Source organism: Pinus tabuliformis, chromosome 8 (assembly GCF_031772625.1).
Source record: "Pinus tabuliformis cultivar Carrire ecotype Pingquan chromosome 8, CPIR1, whole genome shotgun sequence".
Classification (NCBI taxonomy): Eukaryota; Viridiplantae; Streptophyta; class Pinopsida; order Pinales; family Pinaceae; genus Pinus; species Pinus tabuliformis.
In genome coordinates, this window is record NC_142294.1 from 1,182,881,364 (window position 1) to 1,182,901,036 (window position 19,673).

The 19,673-nt window shown below is 34.5% G+C and overlaps 1 protein-coding gene and 1 pseudogene across 1 annotated transcript; both read right to left on the reverse strand.

Annotated features, from left to right (window-relative positions):
• Window positions 1–9,342: 9,342 nt before the first annotated feature.
• LOC149239574 (2-hydroxyisoflavanone dehydratase pseudogene) lies at window positions 9,343–10,629 on the reverse strand (annotated as a pseudogene).
• Window positions 10,630–16,653: 6,024 nt separating this feature from the next.
• On the reverse strand, window positions 16,654–17,687 carry LOC149239575 (uncharacterized). Its single transcript, XM_089367166.1, has 4 exons — window positions 17,390–17,687; window positions 17,179–17,254; window positions 17,007–17,078; window positions 16,654–16,911 (listed from the first exon to the last, which is right to left on the reverse strand). The coding sequence occupies exons 1-4, from the start codon at window positions 17,561–17,563 to the stop codon at window positions 16,865–16,867; spliced, it is 369 nt and encodes a 122-aa protein (XP_089223292.1). The 5' UTR covers window positions 17,564–17,687; the 3' UTR covers window positions 16,654–16,864.
• Between the last annotated feature and the right edge of the window lie 1,986 nt (window positions 17,688–19,673).

Sequence of the window (19,673 nt, forward strand, 5' to 3'; positions counted from 1 at the left end):
TATGAACTTTTCCTTGCGCTTGCAAAATCTGAGGACTGTCTTTAGGGCTTCAGGCTGTCCAACAAACTGGAAAACAAACCGTGGATCAGGTTCTGCTCTAACATCCAAATGCAACTCCCCTGCCTTAGATAGATAGATAGCTAAACTTCTTAAGTTTTCCTTACATGGACATTCTGATAGGTTTACACTTTGAATGTACCGATAGTTTTTCGAAAAACAAAAGACAGGTTCGTCTGAATATGAAATGCTATGAGGTGAAGAGGTTTGAAAACTTGCCTGGAGCGATCACCTCTGTCACGGCTAAACTTGCAGCTAAAAATAGGCTGATGAACTTTTCCTTGCGCTTGCAAAATCTGAGGACTGTCTTCAGGGCGTCAGGCTGTCGAACAAACTGGAAAACAAACCGTGGATCAGGTTCTGCTCTAACATCCAAAGGAACCGCAGAACAGTTAGTACTGGAACTTAAGAATGCATAAGGTGGAAGATAACTGCAGGAAGTTAACACGACGCCGCCATTCCCTCGCAGAACATAAATATCCATGAATACACGACGCCACTCCCTCGCAGAACTGTCCCGCTCTATTTTGACGCCACTCCCTCGCAGAACTGTCCCGCTCTATTCTGACGCTACCTGTCAGCACGAGACTGAAAAACTCCTGGTTGTGCCATTCGGAATCCGATGCCACGTGTCAGTATGAGGAACAAAGGGACGATGAAAGTCCCTTTCAAAGGAAGGCCTATCGGCCTAAAAATGTGTATTTTTTGTCAAATGCTTAAAATTGTTATTTTTTAGTGACAATTATTTTATGTGTATTGAAGTATTAATTAACAATATATAAATATGTAAAAAATCTTAAGTGACTTCTCATGACAATAGAAGGCCTAACAGTTTGTATCTTTTGGCTGCCCTTAGCCATTTAGAGTCGAGTATGCCCTCCATATAGTTCCATTTTGTTGACGTGGATTTTGATACATTAGTCAACAAAGCGGATGTGACCCATACTGAGGCTCTTTAAATAGCCCAAGATGTTTGGGATGGTCACTCCCGATGGGTTTTAAGGCTCCATTGCCCTTTGGATCCTTCCTCTAATAAAGAAGAGAACCAGGGGGAAACCTAAAAGGTTAGCTAATGTAGGATGCACACTAACCTAAACTATTGTTAATATACCTAAAACTATTAACTAATAATTAATAAAATATGATACAAACATCATATTAGCATCAACATTTAAAATAAAATAAATTCTATACAAATGGTACAAGAATTATAATACAACATATAAAAGACTAGAACTTAATGTAATTGGTTCAAAGAATAAACTATAGGTATTTCTACAAAAATATTGTGAAATGCTATCTAATTTTAATTTATATAAGCAATTATAAATTAAAATTAACAATAATCCTTCATGTGAATAAGTAAAAGACAAATAACTATGAAAATGTAAGCTTCTTATCTTTTAAGGCAGTGCAAATCAAACAATGTTCATTTTAATTATTCACATCAAGAATAATTGATATATGCAGAGAACTAGCTAATGCATTCTAACTACTCTTTCTTGGCTAAGGTATACTAGAGAAATGACTATAACTATTTCTATGAGTAGAATTTTCTTCCAATTATTCGTTTATGAAATAGTTTAATAAACCAACAACGAAATAAAATAATAGACTAGAAACTGCTACAACATAGTTATTAGTTCAAATCATATAAAGAAAATAACATCTCTTAGTAATCTAAATTCTTGTAGACAATTCACAGAAACACAAATAAGAGGAATGTTTATAACTATTATCACCCTTAGGACACAAGTCACTAAAGGATGGTAATGATCAAATACAAACAAACATAAATTGAATTAATAAGAATGAAAAGAAATGCAATGAAAATTACTATCTATTTCTATATCAAAGTCATTGAAATGACAGTATGCTATCTTCAAAATTCTCAGAAGTCAAATTACTAAGAATCAAGAAGATAATCGAAAAATAAGTATGGAAAATAAGGCTAGTACAAGCAATACTTGATTGAATTAAACCAAATCAACAGACTTATAGAAAGACTTAAAATATTTTCAAAATCATTGTATACTTTCCAACATTTCTCTCCATTTCTCTCTCCTAATTACTGGTCAAAATTAAATGTTTTTATATAGCCCTGAGAGCCTACCTAGATTTCAAGCTAAATCTACAAAAAAAAAAAAAAATCAAAATTACAATATATTGTTTTTGACCTAATGGTCATATCCGAACTACTTGAAAAAAATAAACATAGAAGGACTAACAAGTCATCGTAACATAGCTAAAAGGAATCCACATTAGTTGCTCCATTGAAACTAATATCATCATAAGAATAACCTATCAACAAATAAAGCAAATAGAATTAACAACTTACAATGATAATAAAACAAAGGACGTTACAGAATCAATATTTTGTAGTGTCCATTTTAAATTTAGTTATTGAAATCAAAACGAAAACATATCTTAGAAATCCCCTGAAATATAGATAATATAAAGTCTTTATTAAGTGTGATTTGAATCTAGAGAGATGACAACCTTGAAATTCAAAGACTAATGAATATATGAGTATCTCCTAACTATATTTTGACTTCATTTTCTATAGATTTTTATTTTTCTTCCTTGATTGGTTTAGGGATTTTAGTTGGTTGTTTTCATATAACAATTGGTTAATATGATGCTCTAGGTGAGGCACTGTAACGAGAAATTCATGGTGGTAGTACATGTCGAGTAGGGATGGATCAGATCCAGGATTGCTTTGAGGAGTCTTTTCTAAAGGATTGTTTCCATCACACACATATTCAACATTTTCCACAAAACCTGAGTTATTTTTAGTTTGAGGTGTATTCTTCTTCGGTGAAGGCTTGGATGGCACTTTAGGATTGATGAAAACCTCGTTTTTAGGGATACTCTTTCACCTATTATGTTGAGCCCTTGATATCTTTCTTTTAGTTTGTTTAACCTTCACTGAGAATTATACATAGAATGCCTGACCTCTTCTCATTTTGCAGGTTTAAATCAAAGGCTATGGTCAAAGGGTTTTAACTCCTCTTTTTCCCTAAATTCTAGTTTCAATTCCACAAGATGGAATTCAACATTCTTATCCATTCTCTTGGTGACATGAAGAGATGTAATTTAAGGATTTACAACCCCATTATTGTCAAAATAATCCACTTTCTATGCATGGGAAGACTCATTGAGATCATCCTCAATATCAGGATCAAACATAATTGATTCGATTGGTGGAGGACTAGACGGAACCGTATCTATAAGACATGGGTGCTCAACACTTTGGCGTTCCTGATATCTATTTCGAAGGAGGGACGTATCCCACACATTGTTTATGTTTATTAGATGATTCTTTTAATGAAAATATAATAAGGTCATTGTGGAATAAGGATCTCTCAAGGTTCTTATCTTAGGTCTAATAAGATTTGGCTATTTTTTCTAGTATTTTATACAAATAATATCGAAGATTAAGTTTATACCCCAAAAACACCATGAGAAGACACATATGATAAATAAACACTAGTCTGTAACGCCCCTCACATGTTATATAATGATGCAGGAAAAACACCAAATATTTCCACTTAGGTTTTAGGAAAGAAACTTGCAAATATTTAACATCGTATGTGCAATCCTTACTGGCTAGATACTTCCAAGGTATCTCATGCACAGGGTAGTTTTTTTGACCATTTTGCCCCCATGGTGGGAATACCAGTTACTTTGGCAATGAAACTAACATCCACAAGAATCTCTAAGTCACCAACTTTTGCCCTCTTAGCATCAAACATAGAGGTAAAGGCTCTAACTACTTCCTCACTAAAACCATGAAAGAGATAAATAAATTTCCACCATCCAACCTATTAAAACAATGCCAAATATTCGTTGTATGTCTCAATGATATAAGCTTTGACTGGCTCATTTCTATTCACAGGTGGCATAGCTATAGTTTTGGTGCAATTTTAGTTTGGGTTGGGTGTGAACAGGAGGTGGAATGAGAAAGATTAGGTTTTGAAAACCCTAACATCTTGTGGAACAACATGTAAAGCCCATACGTAGGAATAAAATGCATTGGAGGTGGAAAAAAACCCTACGTGACATATTTGGCAATTGGCGCACATGGTACAAAGGTACTAATCAACAATACTCACCACCAGAGGAGTTATGGCTGGGACTATTCAAATTATGATAATGGTCAATGAGGAGAACAACTTCCAAAAGTCATAGTTTACAAGTCAAATGTATGGTTCCATGTCACTAGAAATGATAGATGTTAAAATCGAAGCAAATCTCATCAAATGTGTCAGCGATCATTTCACCATATAAAAAAATAGAATTCTTTGATACCAATATTAAATTTCACATAGAACTAGAGGTTTGCTATTAAATACAATGAAAATCAAACCATAACAACATGTCAAAATATTGATCAAAGGGTTTGGTAATGACCAATGATATGACAAGGTCATGAAATGACAACGTTTCAAATGAAAGAATATAACCTTTTCCAAAACAAATATACCCATATATATATATATACAAAACTCACGAAATCCAAATGTCAAAACCATCAGGTTTAGAATGACACATTTCATACACACGTAAATAAAACTTTGCTAAAACAAACAAACCATTATTATGATATGGTTTGAGACCCATAAATTTCATATAATCCATTGACTTATATAACGTGAAAGAAAAAAAAATTATTGCTTGCACAAAATGTAAGCCAAAAATCAAAATGATAGTATATATAGGTAACATATTGAAGACTTTAATGAGAACATGTTGACTAGGTTAAATAAATTTATGACCCTGTGAAATAACTCAAAACACATAGGCTAACTTGTTATTGTAACAAAAAAGAATACACAACCTTATATAACAAGAAAAAGATGATAAATAATCATAGTCAATAATGCTTAAGATAACTTCTCCACTTCTTTGAATAAAAATGCTAAATATGAAATCAAATGAAATCCATATCACAATGCAAATCAAAATATGTACTTGAAACCATTATCAACATTCCATTCGAAAACTAATTATGAAAATCGAAAGCAAACAAACAAATAAAAAGAGGGCCTGTATCATTTTGAAAATGAGAGGGGAGTCAGTTGGGTAGCCAATAATACTCTTTGGAAACTCTGTTGCAAATGTGTTTTAATAATGATGTTAGTTCTCTAAAATCTTATTCAAAATGATGGCATGATGAGATACATATGTAAATCCTAGACAAAGAGTATTGTTGATTAGGGATTCCAAACTAAACTGTTAAATTCAAATCCTTATTTAGATTTTATAATTGTTTTAGTTTCTCTTTACAAGCGGATATGAATTATTTCTATATATCCTTCATTTTCTTCTCTTTTTTTATAATGTATATGTAAAAAATATTTTTCAATTAAAAAAATAATAATATTATAATTACTCTTTAAATTGATAAGTGAAAAAACATTGATCCACATCACATAAAGGAAAAGCAATGGAATCGAATCCTAGTCGCAACCAGGAAGATGAAAAAGGTTTGGAAAAAATATGCAGCCCAACTCAAACCAATTGGCCTGTGACAATAGAGAGTCTTAATCATTGGACAGTAATGGTGGACATTCCTAAATGAAAATACTAGCATTATCCTTACCCGAAGCACAAATATGTGTGATCTGATCCTCATTATGGGATGGTAGATTAGTATCGATCCCTGCATTGCCCTCATAGCCTTATCAAGATGGATTTTTGTTTAAGAGATGATGAGAGTAACCATGGGAACAACTTATATTTCATTGGACTCCGAGCTCGTGTTGTAGAGGCTAATCTCACAGAACCATTTTACCAAGAAGATAAGGGTCTTGGGGGTCGTCATGGTGATGATGTTAGAAGCCCTCTATCCTACTTTATTACGGTCTTGGACCCTCAGTCCCTGGTTCCACAAATTTATTTACAGAAAGTTGTCAAACTTCTCTTTGGGAATTCACTACTCTTTGGGTCCTACTCCACTGATTTGTTATGGGACCTCAAGCTTTCCCTAGAGCTCTAGGTGGGTATGCCTTATGTCATGTAATGCCTACTTTTCAAAGGTAAGCATCTAGATGATCCTTTCCCTCTTTCAATCTATAATGTTTGTAAAGATGCCACTGATTTTATGACCCTTCACTTACGAGGGGGTGTTATGGGAAATTTGTCCTCCCCTCGGGTTTTTTCCTATAAATATGTTGTACATGCTTAACCCTCCATAAAGGAATTGTAGTCTCAGGTGGCTCCTATGTTGTTGCTGGTTGAAAAATCTAAATAAATTCCCTCCTTAGAAATATCACACCTTGCTCTCAAGAACCTCCATTAGCTCTATGTGTAATCAATCCTCATATGTCGCTTTAATGGTTTATGGTCCCACTCTAATCTTTACCAATGGATCCATTCTTCATGGACCAAGAGTTGTAAGCTTATTTTCTTCTCCAAAGGCTTCTTCATTGTGGCATTTGTAGAATTAGAAGACTACCATAAAGTTTTATCTAATGGACCTTTGATATGGGGCAATGTTGGACTGTTCCAAATTCCTTGGATTCCATATTTTGACCCTTCTATAGTAGTCATCTCCAAGCTACCAATATCAACCTATCTTCTTAATCAACCTACTCACTTTTAGCAACACTCAATTTTTGATGATATTGGAAACTCAATAGGTCATTTCATTACAACCGATAATTTGCGTGGGAAGTTTTGCATCTACACTTATGCAAAAATATGTGTTGAAATTGACATCAGTAAAGGGATGCCAAACAAAATTAATTTAAAAATTTGATATTCTTTAGAGCTAAGCTCTGGACTATGAGAATATTGCTTTTCGCTAGCACTTTTATCATCAAACAGGCCATCTACGAATCTCTTTCCCTCCATTCAAATCTCACTAGAAGTGGAACATTTAAAATTCTAGAGCAAAAATTTGGAAGCCCTGCAATCAACCTCTTATGGAGGATGAGGCCTCCTCTCATTTGAACAAGGATGATGAATGATCCGATGATGAAATGCATTCGATGGACAAGGAGGCTCAAAATTCGACTCCTCAAAAGTCTCCTGAGGATGCTATTATGAACCATGCTCCTTCGACATGAATAAAGATAGTGAATAATAATGCTTATTTGGACGCATTGAATTCAACTCATGAGTCTACTTCTTTATACTCTAACAAGGATTCTCCTTCAACGCACAATAATAATTTCTAGATTGCGTTGATAAACCCACCTTTGGAAGATTGGGTGAAGGTTTCAAAAAAGAATGGAAATAAAGGACACTCTGAGGACCTACCCAAATTTGGGTGATTCACATTTGCAATTGTTTTTGTTTTTTTTTCCGCTATGTCTCCTCTGTTATTCTTAGTCGCATACAACTTAGTGATATTCCTATCAATATATGGCACATTGTACTCGAAAAAAAGTCGTGATTGTACATGATGTATATCATTTCTGATTGGTCAATAAAATTCACCTTACACAAAAAAAATTACTCTTTAAATTAATGTAGAATGTGCCTAACCTAATGAAAATGGAATGTTACCATTATTTATACAATCTGATTAATAGAAATGGGCTTAGCCCTAGGCCTCACAACCTGACCACATTGTAGATCATTCTATTAATTTGGACACTTCATTATCTTCATGACCCACAAGTTTCTTTTATTTTTTTTATATCTCTACAATGTTTAGAACTTTGGCTACTGTGGAACTTTCTCATTTGGTTGGTTTTCCCACATGTTGGATGACTCTCTTTTTTGTTCTCCATTTTTGTCATATTTTATATTGGTTTTCATATTCCTAGATAGTTTTCCCAGGACAAGAACAACTCTTATCTTATTTAGTTTGATGTTTCTACTTTCATATCATTTTTTGACACTTATTGATAAACAATCATTATTTCTTTACTCTGATCCTCAACGATGAGTTAGAAACAAATAAAAATAAAATTTTGTTATTTTATAAAATAACAATACAAATTTTAACTTAAAATAACAATAACAATTAAAAAAATTATAAATTATAAAAATAAAATTTTGTTATTTTATAAAATAACAATACAAATTTTAACTTAAAATAACAATAACAATTAAAAAAATTATAAATTATAATGGAAATATGCGTGGCCATTAATTTTTTATATATAAAATTGAAAAAAAACATTAATAAAATATAATTAATAAATTATAATTGTGTGATTATTAAATTTTTATATAAATTATAAAAACAAATAAAAATCTCATTAATAAGTTCAAGTCTCTTTTCACATATTTTTAAAATCATTGTTATATTAAAAACATCCTAAATCTATTAAGTTTTCAATTTTTTTTTAACATCTCACAACTAATCAATTGATTTTTTTCAACAAAAACATAATATTCATATTACTATTAAAAAAAAACCAGCGCATATTCAACCAATACCACTATCATATGCCTTATACTAAAACTAAAATATTATATCCTTCAACATATGCTACCATTTATGTGGTCCGTAATTAGCTGAAAAGTATATCCTGTCTTCCCTAATACATCAAAATGAGTTCCATATATACTATCAAAAGACAAATATAACAAAACTAAACTTCTGGAAATTACTTCCCCACCAGTAGCTGGAAAAACATGAGCACATTGGAATAGATCCCCGCCATTGTGGAGGAAGCTGTGATGGAATATTCTAGGCTCCGCTGCAAGACCTATTTTTTGATAGCCCGCATAAAGGAGATGTTATGAAAGGATTTCTTCAAATTCTCAATGCGAAGCATCCAATGGGGAACAAAGACCATTCAATGATTACCCTTGCTTCTCCATAAATGGCTATCTGTTCCAAATTCTGGCATTATACAATAACCCCCATAGCGACAACTTCAGCTCTTGTATTTGTACCTTCTCCAACATACCAGTTTATAAGAAGAATTTGTAAAGTTAAATGGCGATAATTAATTGATTATAATGTGAATGTATTATCTTTTCGAATTATTTTTAATCTCTCAGCTCAATATATCTGAGATTTATTATTTTTTAATTATTTTTAACATCTCATTGATTAATAATGTATTTGTGGTTCAGACTTTGAAAAAATCAATTATTTTTTAATTTTTTTTTTCCATTCTCTTTTCATTTTTTTTTTTTTAATTTTATAAATCATTATAAAATTAAATATATGAATGCATCTATTTTTTTTTTTTTTTTTTTAACTTCTCAGAACAAATCAATTAACATTGATCTTTCCACTTGTAAAAATAACAAATTACAGGGTTAAAAAGACAACAAATTATTATATGCATGGCCGTCATAAGAATGCAGTAAAGAATCGATTTCAATATCTGCGTAATGACACTTTCGCTAAAGCTATTACCCTGTAGCCTCTTAAGACTGTCCAGTTTCTTCAATATTGGCTCCATAGTGCAGTTATTACCCTGTAGCCTTTCTGTTTCCGCAACGAAACTGTATATGCTAAACAATCACAGATATTCGCCTTCAAAGTGACAAAGAAAGACTCTGGGTAGGGTTCTTACAGTCATCAGAGGAGGAGGGGGAGGAAAAGGAATGCATGAAGTCCGAAATGCGTTTCAACATGAGATACGCATTCTCAGATTTGGGATTGAAGAGATGGAACACGTGGCCTTCGCCTTCCGTCATAACCAGATCAGCGTCTTTGCCTGCCTTCTTTAAACCTTCGTAGTACAGAACAGCACGATCTGTCAGCAGATCCTTCTCTGCAACGAATACAAGCATTCGTTCATACACCAGAGTGGACAGATCAGGAGAACGGGGTCCAACTGGGTTGCTAAAAGGGTGGTCTTTATCCTCCCCTGGGGGGAGGACGATGCTCCATAGTGCATCCGACAACTCCTTAAAACCCTCCGCCTCCGCCTGTGGCCCAACTTCGCGGCCAACTAGTTCTTTCCCTTGAAAGCCGGGGTGAACCAGAATGGCCCCTTGGAAACACAGGCCATCCCATTTCCTTCCACTCGCAAGGATTCCCAACTGATGCACGATGTTGCCTCCGGCACTGTCACCTGCCACGAACACCTTCCTAAAATCTGCGCGTGAAGCGAGCCACGGATCCACAGACACCCCCATCCAGCGCTACTGCTTGATGGTCTAGCCATTCAAGAACGCCAAAACAATCGTCATAAGCAGCAGGGAGGCGATGCTCGGGCGCTTTCCTGTACTCCACCGATAGGCATATCACCTTCGCCTCTTTAGCCACTTCACTGACATAGTTGTGATAAAGCGGCGAGACAGCCGATCCGATACAGAAACCCCCTCCGTGAATGTACACAAGTACCGGAACTTTTTGTTTTCCCTCACTCACTTCGAACGGAGGAAGGAAGAGTCGAACGGAGACGCCTGTTTCAGGATCGATGACCACGTCCTTCGATGGCACTCCTCCCTTGGATTCATTACCGAGCAGCGGAGAAGGGGGAACGGTACCCTCGTCGAGCAAGCGTTCAACCGTCCCGTCTTCGTATATCCTCAGCAGACCGGGAGCCTCAGCTACGATAGATAAAGAAGAAGATGATTCCTCCATAGGTATGCCGTTGGTAGTGCTTTTATCAATAGCTAAGCCGAGAGGGAGGAACGCAGATAAGAATATATCGTATCGTAAACCAGGAAATGTTTTGGACCTTACTTTCATGAAATGCTTACCGGGCCCCTTACGTAATTTGGTGCAAACTTTTGACTAAAAAACGCTAGTTTCCATACGGTCGACCGGTCACTGTCCAGTGAGCTGTGGTATCACCATAAATTACGGAAAGTTTATTTTAAAATTTGTAGGACGGTTATTAAGTTTTCAAACCATCGATTTAATCAATGGCTTAAAATTTTACTCATATACATTTATAAAAAAAAAACCTAATTGATATAAACAAATAAAAAGAATTAGTGATTTTAATTATTGAGATTCCAAAATAAATATTGCATTATTCAACACCCACATTATTAAGATTTTGAGATGAGATTTGAAGATAACACCCATATTACTAAGATTTTCCGATGAGATTTGAAGATAAACATAGATTCATTTATAGTGTATTTTTGGACTTATAGACAAGGTTTATCTCTGTCTTTAGTCATACCATGTGATCCTACAATGTATACACTTAAGCATAACACAAAAACATTGAAGCTTAAAGTTTAAAGATTGAGACTCACACATGTCCACACCCAATAGCCATTGTAATTTTATATAAAACACTCATTGAGGCTTTTTCTTTGTTTAGGTGAAACAATAGTTTTTTGTTTGATTTTGAGAATTTTATGTAGTTTATTTAGTGTTGGCACATTGGTGATAGATAAAATGAATCTATTTATTAGTTTGATTAGAAAACAAATATATTTTGTAGTTGGATATGAGAATCTCAAATGTGTGGTTACTAAGGCTATGATGCTCTCAATAAATTCACACTTAAATATAAAAACAACTATGTTTGTGCCTTTTAGGTGTTAGCCTATGAGAAGATTATAAATTTCTTCAAAATTCATGCTTACATATTATTATTTCTTAAAATGTTCTCTCAAATTCTTATTTAAAAATGGCTTCAAATCTGTGTTATTATTTATAAGGTCCTCCTTAAATCTAACTCATCAAATTATAAGCCAAAATCAAAATTAAAAACTTTTTAAGAATAATTTAATATAATTTGTAAAACTTTTGAAATTACATAAATAATAACCATATATAATTACACCAAATTATTAATTAATTTAACAGTAAGTATTAAAAAAAAAAATTTACAAATTGACTGTAGCCATCTTTTAATTATATTGTTTTGGAAAATATTTCCCATCTTTTTAACTATATTGTTTTGGAAAATATCTCCCATCATAATCTATGTATAGTGACAGTGAGGTGTAGTTTGATTGCTAAGACTTTGTTCCTATGCGTGGTAAATTATATTGTTTTGGTAAAAGTCTTCAGAACCCCGAAGATTCTCTAACAACTTCTTTCCTATCGCGTGTCGTGTAAGGTGGCACTGTCCTCTCGGGAACTTTTGAAATTCCATCCTTCAATGTCCCTGCGCTCGAGAATCTTTTTAATTTCCGTCGTTCCAGGTATGACTTGAACAAAGCATCTATCTAATCTTTTAATTAGATAAGTACACTAGCAATTGTCCCAAAAGGTACAAAGAGAGGCCGATAGGATTATTAAATTAGAATTGTTGAATTTCTCTAGAAGAGATGTTGGTTCAAGCCTAACGGATGAGCAATTTGAGCTAGCTAAACGCCTTCTAATTGTTTTTTTATTATGGTAAAATTATATTGATAATTCATTGGTTTTGCTTTCAAAAGCTTGAAGGAATTTGAAGAGCAGGTATAGAATTGCTAGAATTGCTTTGTGGGATTTGATCCCAAAATCACTGATTTGTAGATATATACTCAATGAAATGTTAAGCAGCAGACATGCAGAATTCAGAGTAGAATGAAATGGATAGGCCTCCACAATATTTTTTGGATAATTTATACTTATCTGTGCACTCTAGGGTATGTCTGCCTAAAACTATATATTTCTTGTAAACCTACGCTATATGGTTTAGCCACAGTTTTTTAGAATATAAATTCTAACTGTTATTGTCTAATAACATAATGATTTCTAGACTATGTGATTAGTTATATTTTTCTTGTTCTGGCACTGTTTTGGTAGCCTGAGGTATTTATCTATATATTTTTCCAAGCAAAACTTAATGAGAACCTGAGGAATACTTTGTCACATTTTGGATGGCATTCTTGATAAACCCATGAACATAGACTAGTACACCTGATCAAAAAGGCTTTAATCCGGCACCTGCTATCACAAAATTAGCTAAATGCCTAAAAACATTGGCCATAGCCAACTGAACTAACCTCTTCGACTAAGATATATGTGTGTGTGGCATTTAATTCATGTCTCTAACCTCAAAAAAGGGAAGACGTATCTGCAGTTTATATATATAGATATATATTGGAATGCTTGACAGAAACATACCTCAAGGGGCTGCAGTGCAAAGAGAGGCTTCCTTTAATAAAAGATTAATAAACTTATGCTATCCTGATTCACAATTGCTTACATATTTAGCGTTTTCCCTGCAACCTTTATGACCTTTTCCTTTTACTTGTTGTCCTCTTGAGGTTTGCTTCGAACTGAGAGTCCATATATCCAGTGGGCTGCGAGGTTTGTCACTCTGTCCTGTCATACGACATAAATTGCTGACAACTTGGGGGAGTCGTTTTTGTTGATTTGGTCATGGCGTTAATTGAAGTGAAGACGTTTATATGTAAATACTGAAGACCTCGCCATTGTGAGAGATCCAATCCTCTGTGGATATGATGTGTGGAATCTAAACAGTTCAGAAGGTAACCCCCATAAGAGCTAGCTTCTGCAGACAATGACAGAGGCATTTGAGTTAATCATAGGATCAATCGCCATGAAAAAATAATGTGCATACACTATGTAGGTTGAGGTTGATGGTTGTTACATCGATCTCCATGGGGGCATGCTGCATATGGACGATATAGATCAGTCTCAACCAGTGTCGTTGAAGGCATGAATGCCCACATGTTATAATTCTAATCATCAAGAGAGAGTCAGGAGATTAATCCCCATGGTAGTTTGAGATGTAAATGCTCAATTTACACTGCAAACTGCAACTTTGGCAATATCTGGTTAGAAGATGACGGAGAACAATAGGGAACTCCTGTAGTGTTGAATTCTTTGAAGTACCTACCAATAACTATCAGCTAAGGCAACCGAAACCATTCAAGGATTTCCAAGGAAGACAGAAAAATTTCACCATGCACTTCACAAAAAGCCAACAATGCTGCTCTTCAAAGAATAAGAACTTCAGTTTTCTAAATTTTCATATGTGTGTCTTTGGTTTTACTGAGAATTGTTTGTATCTTTTGATCTCTTACTGTTCTCCACTAATCTCTTCCTAAACAGCAGCAGAAAATAAACAGCACTCTGTGCCTCATGCAAGAGGGTATTTTTTTAGAATGTAGAATGTAACATATGCAATCTACATGTATGCTGTAGCAACAATGTGCATGCACTATTCAGTGCGAGAAGGATCCTAGCCCTTAGTAATGAATGGAACAAGGGCTACTATGTGACTCTTGGACATTGCCATTTATGCTGTGAATCTTCTTTTCTCATGAGTTCACAAATGAAATGTTTCGAAATTTTCATGGGTCAGAGTTCTTTTTCAGTTCAAATGATATTCAATTTTTTAGCAAAATTTTGCTGTGTCCTAATTGGAAATAAAAAGTTCATATTTTCATTATTCTTTTGTTATCATTCACAGGATTTTGTTTCAGATGATTCAATCTTCTGTGGGGTTTTTGATGGCCATGGTCCTTATGGTCATCTTGTTGCCCGTAGGGTTAGGGATTCATTACCAGTGAAACTGCATTCTTTTTGGCAATCCTTCAAGGATAAAGCAAACAACATCAATGCTACCGATACATACAATAACAAAAAGAAGGCAAAAAATGGCCAAAATGACTTGGGTGGTGATGGCCAAGTCAGTTCAAGAAAGGAGTCCAGTCTTTTTTCTGCCTGGAAAGATACCTACCTGAAAGCGTACAAAGTAATGGACAAAGAATTGAGGTCTCGTCCGACTATAGACTGCTTTTGCAGTGGAAGCACTGCAGTTGCAGTTGTTAAACAGGTAATTTGCAATTAGTCGATATATTTTATATGTATTAGTTATGAATGAAATTTTGTTTCTTTCTGTTTCGTCCTGTTTTCTGCTGTTTAACTTGAAATAATATATAGACGTTCCTTGTACTGAGGTAAAACTACATACCTTCTGTTTTAGATTTATAAGAAAAATATGGTACATTTTCAATGCCCAAAAAATTAACATCTGAAAACTATAAGACCTGTTGGCACATAATGTCCTAGCAAGCAAGCAAACGAAGCCAGATGCTATTACCAAAGTCCAATCTCCCCATTCTCTCAAACTTTCCTATGATATTAGGTAAATGGGGATCGGGGGTAACACTCGAGGATGACATTTGAATTACTTTACCTACTTGAATTATTAATGATATTTTTTTATAATAATTAAATAGCGAATAATACTATTTTATGATTACGGAGTTCCATAATTCAAGAGGGAACCTCCACGCAGTTAGAAACAGATAGAGACAGTTGTACCTTTCTTTCTCGGAGATAAAAGGAAGTCTCGGTGGAAAGAAAGGGGTTCAGTCTTTGTTATGGAAAAAGGATAACAAAGGTATGTGAAATTGAGTGGAAAGAAAGGGGTTCAGTCTTTGTTATGGAAAAAGGATGAGAAAGGTCTGTGAAATTGACAGGACGCTGTCAAAAGAGGGATAACTTGAGCTGGACTTGAGCCAGTGGATAACCTAAAGGTCTGTGAAATTGACAGGACACTGTCAAAAGAGGGATAACTTGAGCTGGACTTGAGCCAGTGGATAACCTCAGTGGATAACCTCATTTGGGGGTCTGTGAAATTGACAGGACGCTGTCAAAAGAGGGATAACTTGAGCTGGACTTGAGCCAGTGGATAACCTCATTTGGGGGGAGAAGAGGCCGACATTGCCCTTCTCAAGGTTGGGTGGAGAAAGTTACCCTGTTGAATTCATGGATTTAACATAAGGCAGATAAGTACACAAAAATGACTTGAAATCTGTAGTTAAATGCATGATTGAAATTATTTACAATTTACTGTTAACAGTATTGAAATATGGTTCCAATATATACATTTTGTTGTAATCGAAACTGTATAAGTCCTATTAATGATGTGCAGTAGATATATAAATAAACATGTAGTGGGAACAGTAGACCCAGCATTTTATTTTAAAAGGGAAGAACTCTGAATGAATTTGATGACTTTTAGGTGTGTTACAGATAAAACTATTATTTCCCTTAGAAGGCAGAGTATCGAACTCTGGAGGAGAAAGAGGATTTTGGGTTGTGAATCAACCTATATACTAAAACCGAAAGGAAAGACCCGGAATTAATTATGCCTGTAACGGAAAATTAAGAAAAGAGTATATAACCGTTGCCTGCTTTTATAAAGAAAAGTAAATTAAGCGGTAGAACAAAGAGAGTGATGGAATCGTTCTGATTAATATGGGTTAAACTAATTATTCAACAGTCGAGGGGGTTAGGACTAGGCTGCCAATCTGATACCGACCCCGTCCAGAACCCCACAAAATATTCTCATGGTGAATAAACCAATTGAAGTTAGGGGTGCATGAATTTATTCTTCTGTTCACATTTAAAGAACAGGGAACAATAAACTGAAAAAGAAACACAACTCTAATTTATATCTCTGTAGAGAGAGAGAGAGAGAATTAGTAATATTTGGCTCTGGTATGTTATAACCAGTGCGACAGAGAAACCTTTTCAAAGGAAAGGAGAAATTATTTGAAGTCAACAGGAAACCGATAAAGAACCTGTAACATTTGCTTATTCCCAATTTTATAAAATTACCAAACCATTTAACTAAACATGACAGCCACAATCGGAAAACAAACATTAAATATCAATCTGCATCCATGCTCCTTTAAAAAAATTATATCACCCCGCAAAAGAGTTCTGTCTAGCAATTACAGTTATACACTATACACAGAAGAAGTCAAAACATTTTCTTTCTATGGAAACCCCAAATTTTTACACGAGTTGTCCAAAACTCAAAGTTACAAAATGCACAGTTATAAATTATGAACCCCACAGGGTTAATACTGGCCAGGAGACCTCTCGATAAGCAAACTATTCAGTTCGGTATAACATAAGAATGTAAACCCTCTTCCTATAATTCTTTAACCCGCCGTAAGGCTGCAAGTAAGTCAGTAAAGAGCACCTGTGAAGCCAAGGATATCAGTGTTGAGAAGCTGCCAGACTCCCGAACCCCAGTGGAAGCATACCTGAGAAGTGCACGGCGTGAGGTGAAAACCCTAAAATAATCATGTGTATCAATGATAATGAACCGTAAAGCAAAAAATGGGTGCATTAATCTTACCTACGGCAAGGGTTCCGATTATCTGGAACTGGGTATTGAAGAGTACGCCTTCTGCTATCTGGAGAGCGCAACCTGCGAGAAGAATTTCAATTCATGAATTAAACCTAATAAGATACCAGGAAACCCGGTCATGGAGCGAATTAATAGAAGAGGTGTCGAGATGATGAATTACCTGGAAAGGGGCAGAGCGTCATCCGCTCGAACCTGGAAAAACCCCCGACAGTAAAACTGTCTGATAACTGGACACTCTGTAACAGCACGCGCAACTCAGACAGGAAGTAAACTCTGGGACAATGAAAATACTAGCAAAGCGACCTGAATAGTAAAACCTCCTCCCAAGCGAAAGGGTCAGATTATGATAAAAACAGAGACGATGACCTCACCTGGAAGAAATGATGTTGTGTTGATTTCCAGCTCCGAGACCCATTCGTGAGATTGTTAAACCAGGCTCCTCTGTCAGTTTGAACAGTGGTATACTCTGTGAGATTGATTGTTGTCAGTAGTTTGATGCAAGAAGGAACCGCAGAACAGTTACTACTGGAACTTAAAGAATGCATAAGCTGGAAGATAACTGCACGAACTTAACACGACACCGCCATTCCCTCGCAGAACATAAATATCCATGAATACACGACCACTCCCTCGCAGAACTGTCCCGCTCTATTTTGACGCCACTCCCTCGCAAAACTGTCCCGCTCCACCTGTCAGCACGAGACTGAAAAACTCTTGGTTGTGCCATTCGGAATCCGATGCCACGTGTCAGCATGAGGAACAAAGGGACGACGAAAGTCCCTTTCAAAGGAAGGTCTATCGGCCTAAATATGTCTCAATCATACACGTCGCTGTAATAATTTAAAACCCATGTCCACATTACTTGACACAAGTTAATTTAAAACCCATGGTTATTATGGACTCTGAATATCTTGAATGTCCCGGTTACTATTGTTATAGATCTTCTAGAGTCCGTGATGACAGGGATATTAAAAATTGAGCGAAATTTTATGGACACGCGTCAATAACCAATACATCACGGTGAAGTATTCTACTCAGTGATGTGATTGAAATATAATTTATTCTTATGGAAGTGCCTAACCAGCCATACATAGGGTATTCAATGCGCCGGGAGATGCACGAGACATAGCCCGCTAACACGCGAATTCGGAAACTCGCCACTAAATAAGAAAGGGCAATTCGCGTGTTAGCGGGCTATGTCCCGTGCATCTCCCGACACATTGAATACCCTATGTATGGCTGGTTAGGAGCTGCCTTATTATTATAGTGGGTGCAATAATGTGTTTGAAATATGTTTTACTAATTATATTATTTTGCAGTGGGTGGAAGATAGATATAATTTATATTAATTACATTATTAATAAATTATAATATAATTGTTGTAGGTTTAGTCACATTTAATTTTTCAATTTCTTTGATTTTATTATTATATAATTATTGTAGTGCGTGCAAGATAGATATAATTTATATTATTTATATTATTTATAAAGTATAATATAAGTGTATGTGTAGTATAATTTATTTATTTTTAATTTAGTTGTTTGTTTTGATATTTAAGGATTTTTTGTTCGCAATTTTATAGGTTTTTTGAAAATTGCAAATGTAATATGTATTTTGATTATTTTAAAAAAATAGTTTATATAATTAAAAACTACAATTTAATAAAAATATCATTAAATTTTCAAATAATAATATATAGAGAGAGAATGAACCATATTAGTTATTAGAAAAGTTTAAATAATTTAAATAATTTATGTGATGATTCAGAAGGTAGATATTTAAATATCTTTGAAAGTTATTTTTTTTTGTATTTGTTGATTTGCTATTAGATGCATATATGTTGTGATAGTATTTTGAGATGTACATTTTGATAACATAGCTGGGACATATTGCTTTTGTTGGTATTTATGATATAGCACCATACTAGATAGAGGCATATAGAAGACATGTAATTTTGTTTCATACTAGAGAATGTACTGCTACAAAAGCCTTCATTAAGATAATTAAATCACAACTTAATTTAATGAGATTATAATCATTTATTTGAACCTAAAGTGATAACACAAAACATTTGGTTATAAACATGGAATGCATGTATATATAGTTTAATTGACCATGAAGCAAGAAGACATATTTTGATTAGAAATAGTTTAGTTGAGGGCCAAGCAAGAGGAAAACTATTTTTTATTATTTAAATTATTATGGTATAATGGAAGTTAGATATAATTTATTTATGTTTGGAGTTAGATGATGTAACACTCCTCCAATGATTGTAAATATTGTGAATTACTTGCATTTACTTTTATTGCTTAAGACTTAAGAACTATGGGCATGGCCTATGGACTTGGCCTAGTGGAAGCCTAACAGGAATTTAGATTAATTAAAGTGTCGTGTTTTGATTAATTAAAGTGTACTGTTGTGTTATCCTAAAGACAGATAAATAACTAGGGAAAATTTTGGAATTCGTTGGGGGAACTTTAAATAGAAACTCTTTTACCAGACAATTACAAATCAGTTACCTTTCTATCCTTTGAGATAAAACATGATCTCAAAAGATGAGAGCCAAGGCAACCGAGAGAGGCACTTTAAATGGAAACTCTTTTACCATATAGTTACAAATCACTTACCCTTATATCCTTTGAGATAAAAGATGAT

What these genes read in the sequence shown, in the direction of transcription:
- LOC149239575 (XM_089367166.1), bottom strand. Translation starts at nt 17,563, where the DNA reads ATGCATTCTTTAAGTTCCAGTAGTAACTGTTCTGCGGTTCCTTCTTGC. An exon ending in CACAACATCATTTCTTCCAG is followed by an intron (nt 17,255 to 17,389) that starts GTGAGGTCATCG and finishes GTGCTGTTACAG; the next exon opens with AGTGTCCAGTTATCAGACAG. An exon ending in GACGCTCTGCCCCTTTCCAG is followed by an intron (nt 17,079 to 17,178) that starts GTAATTCATCAT and finishes TTCTTCTCGCAG; the next exon opens with GTTGCGCTCTCCAGATAGCA.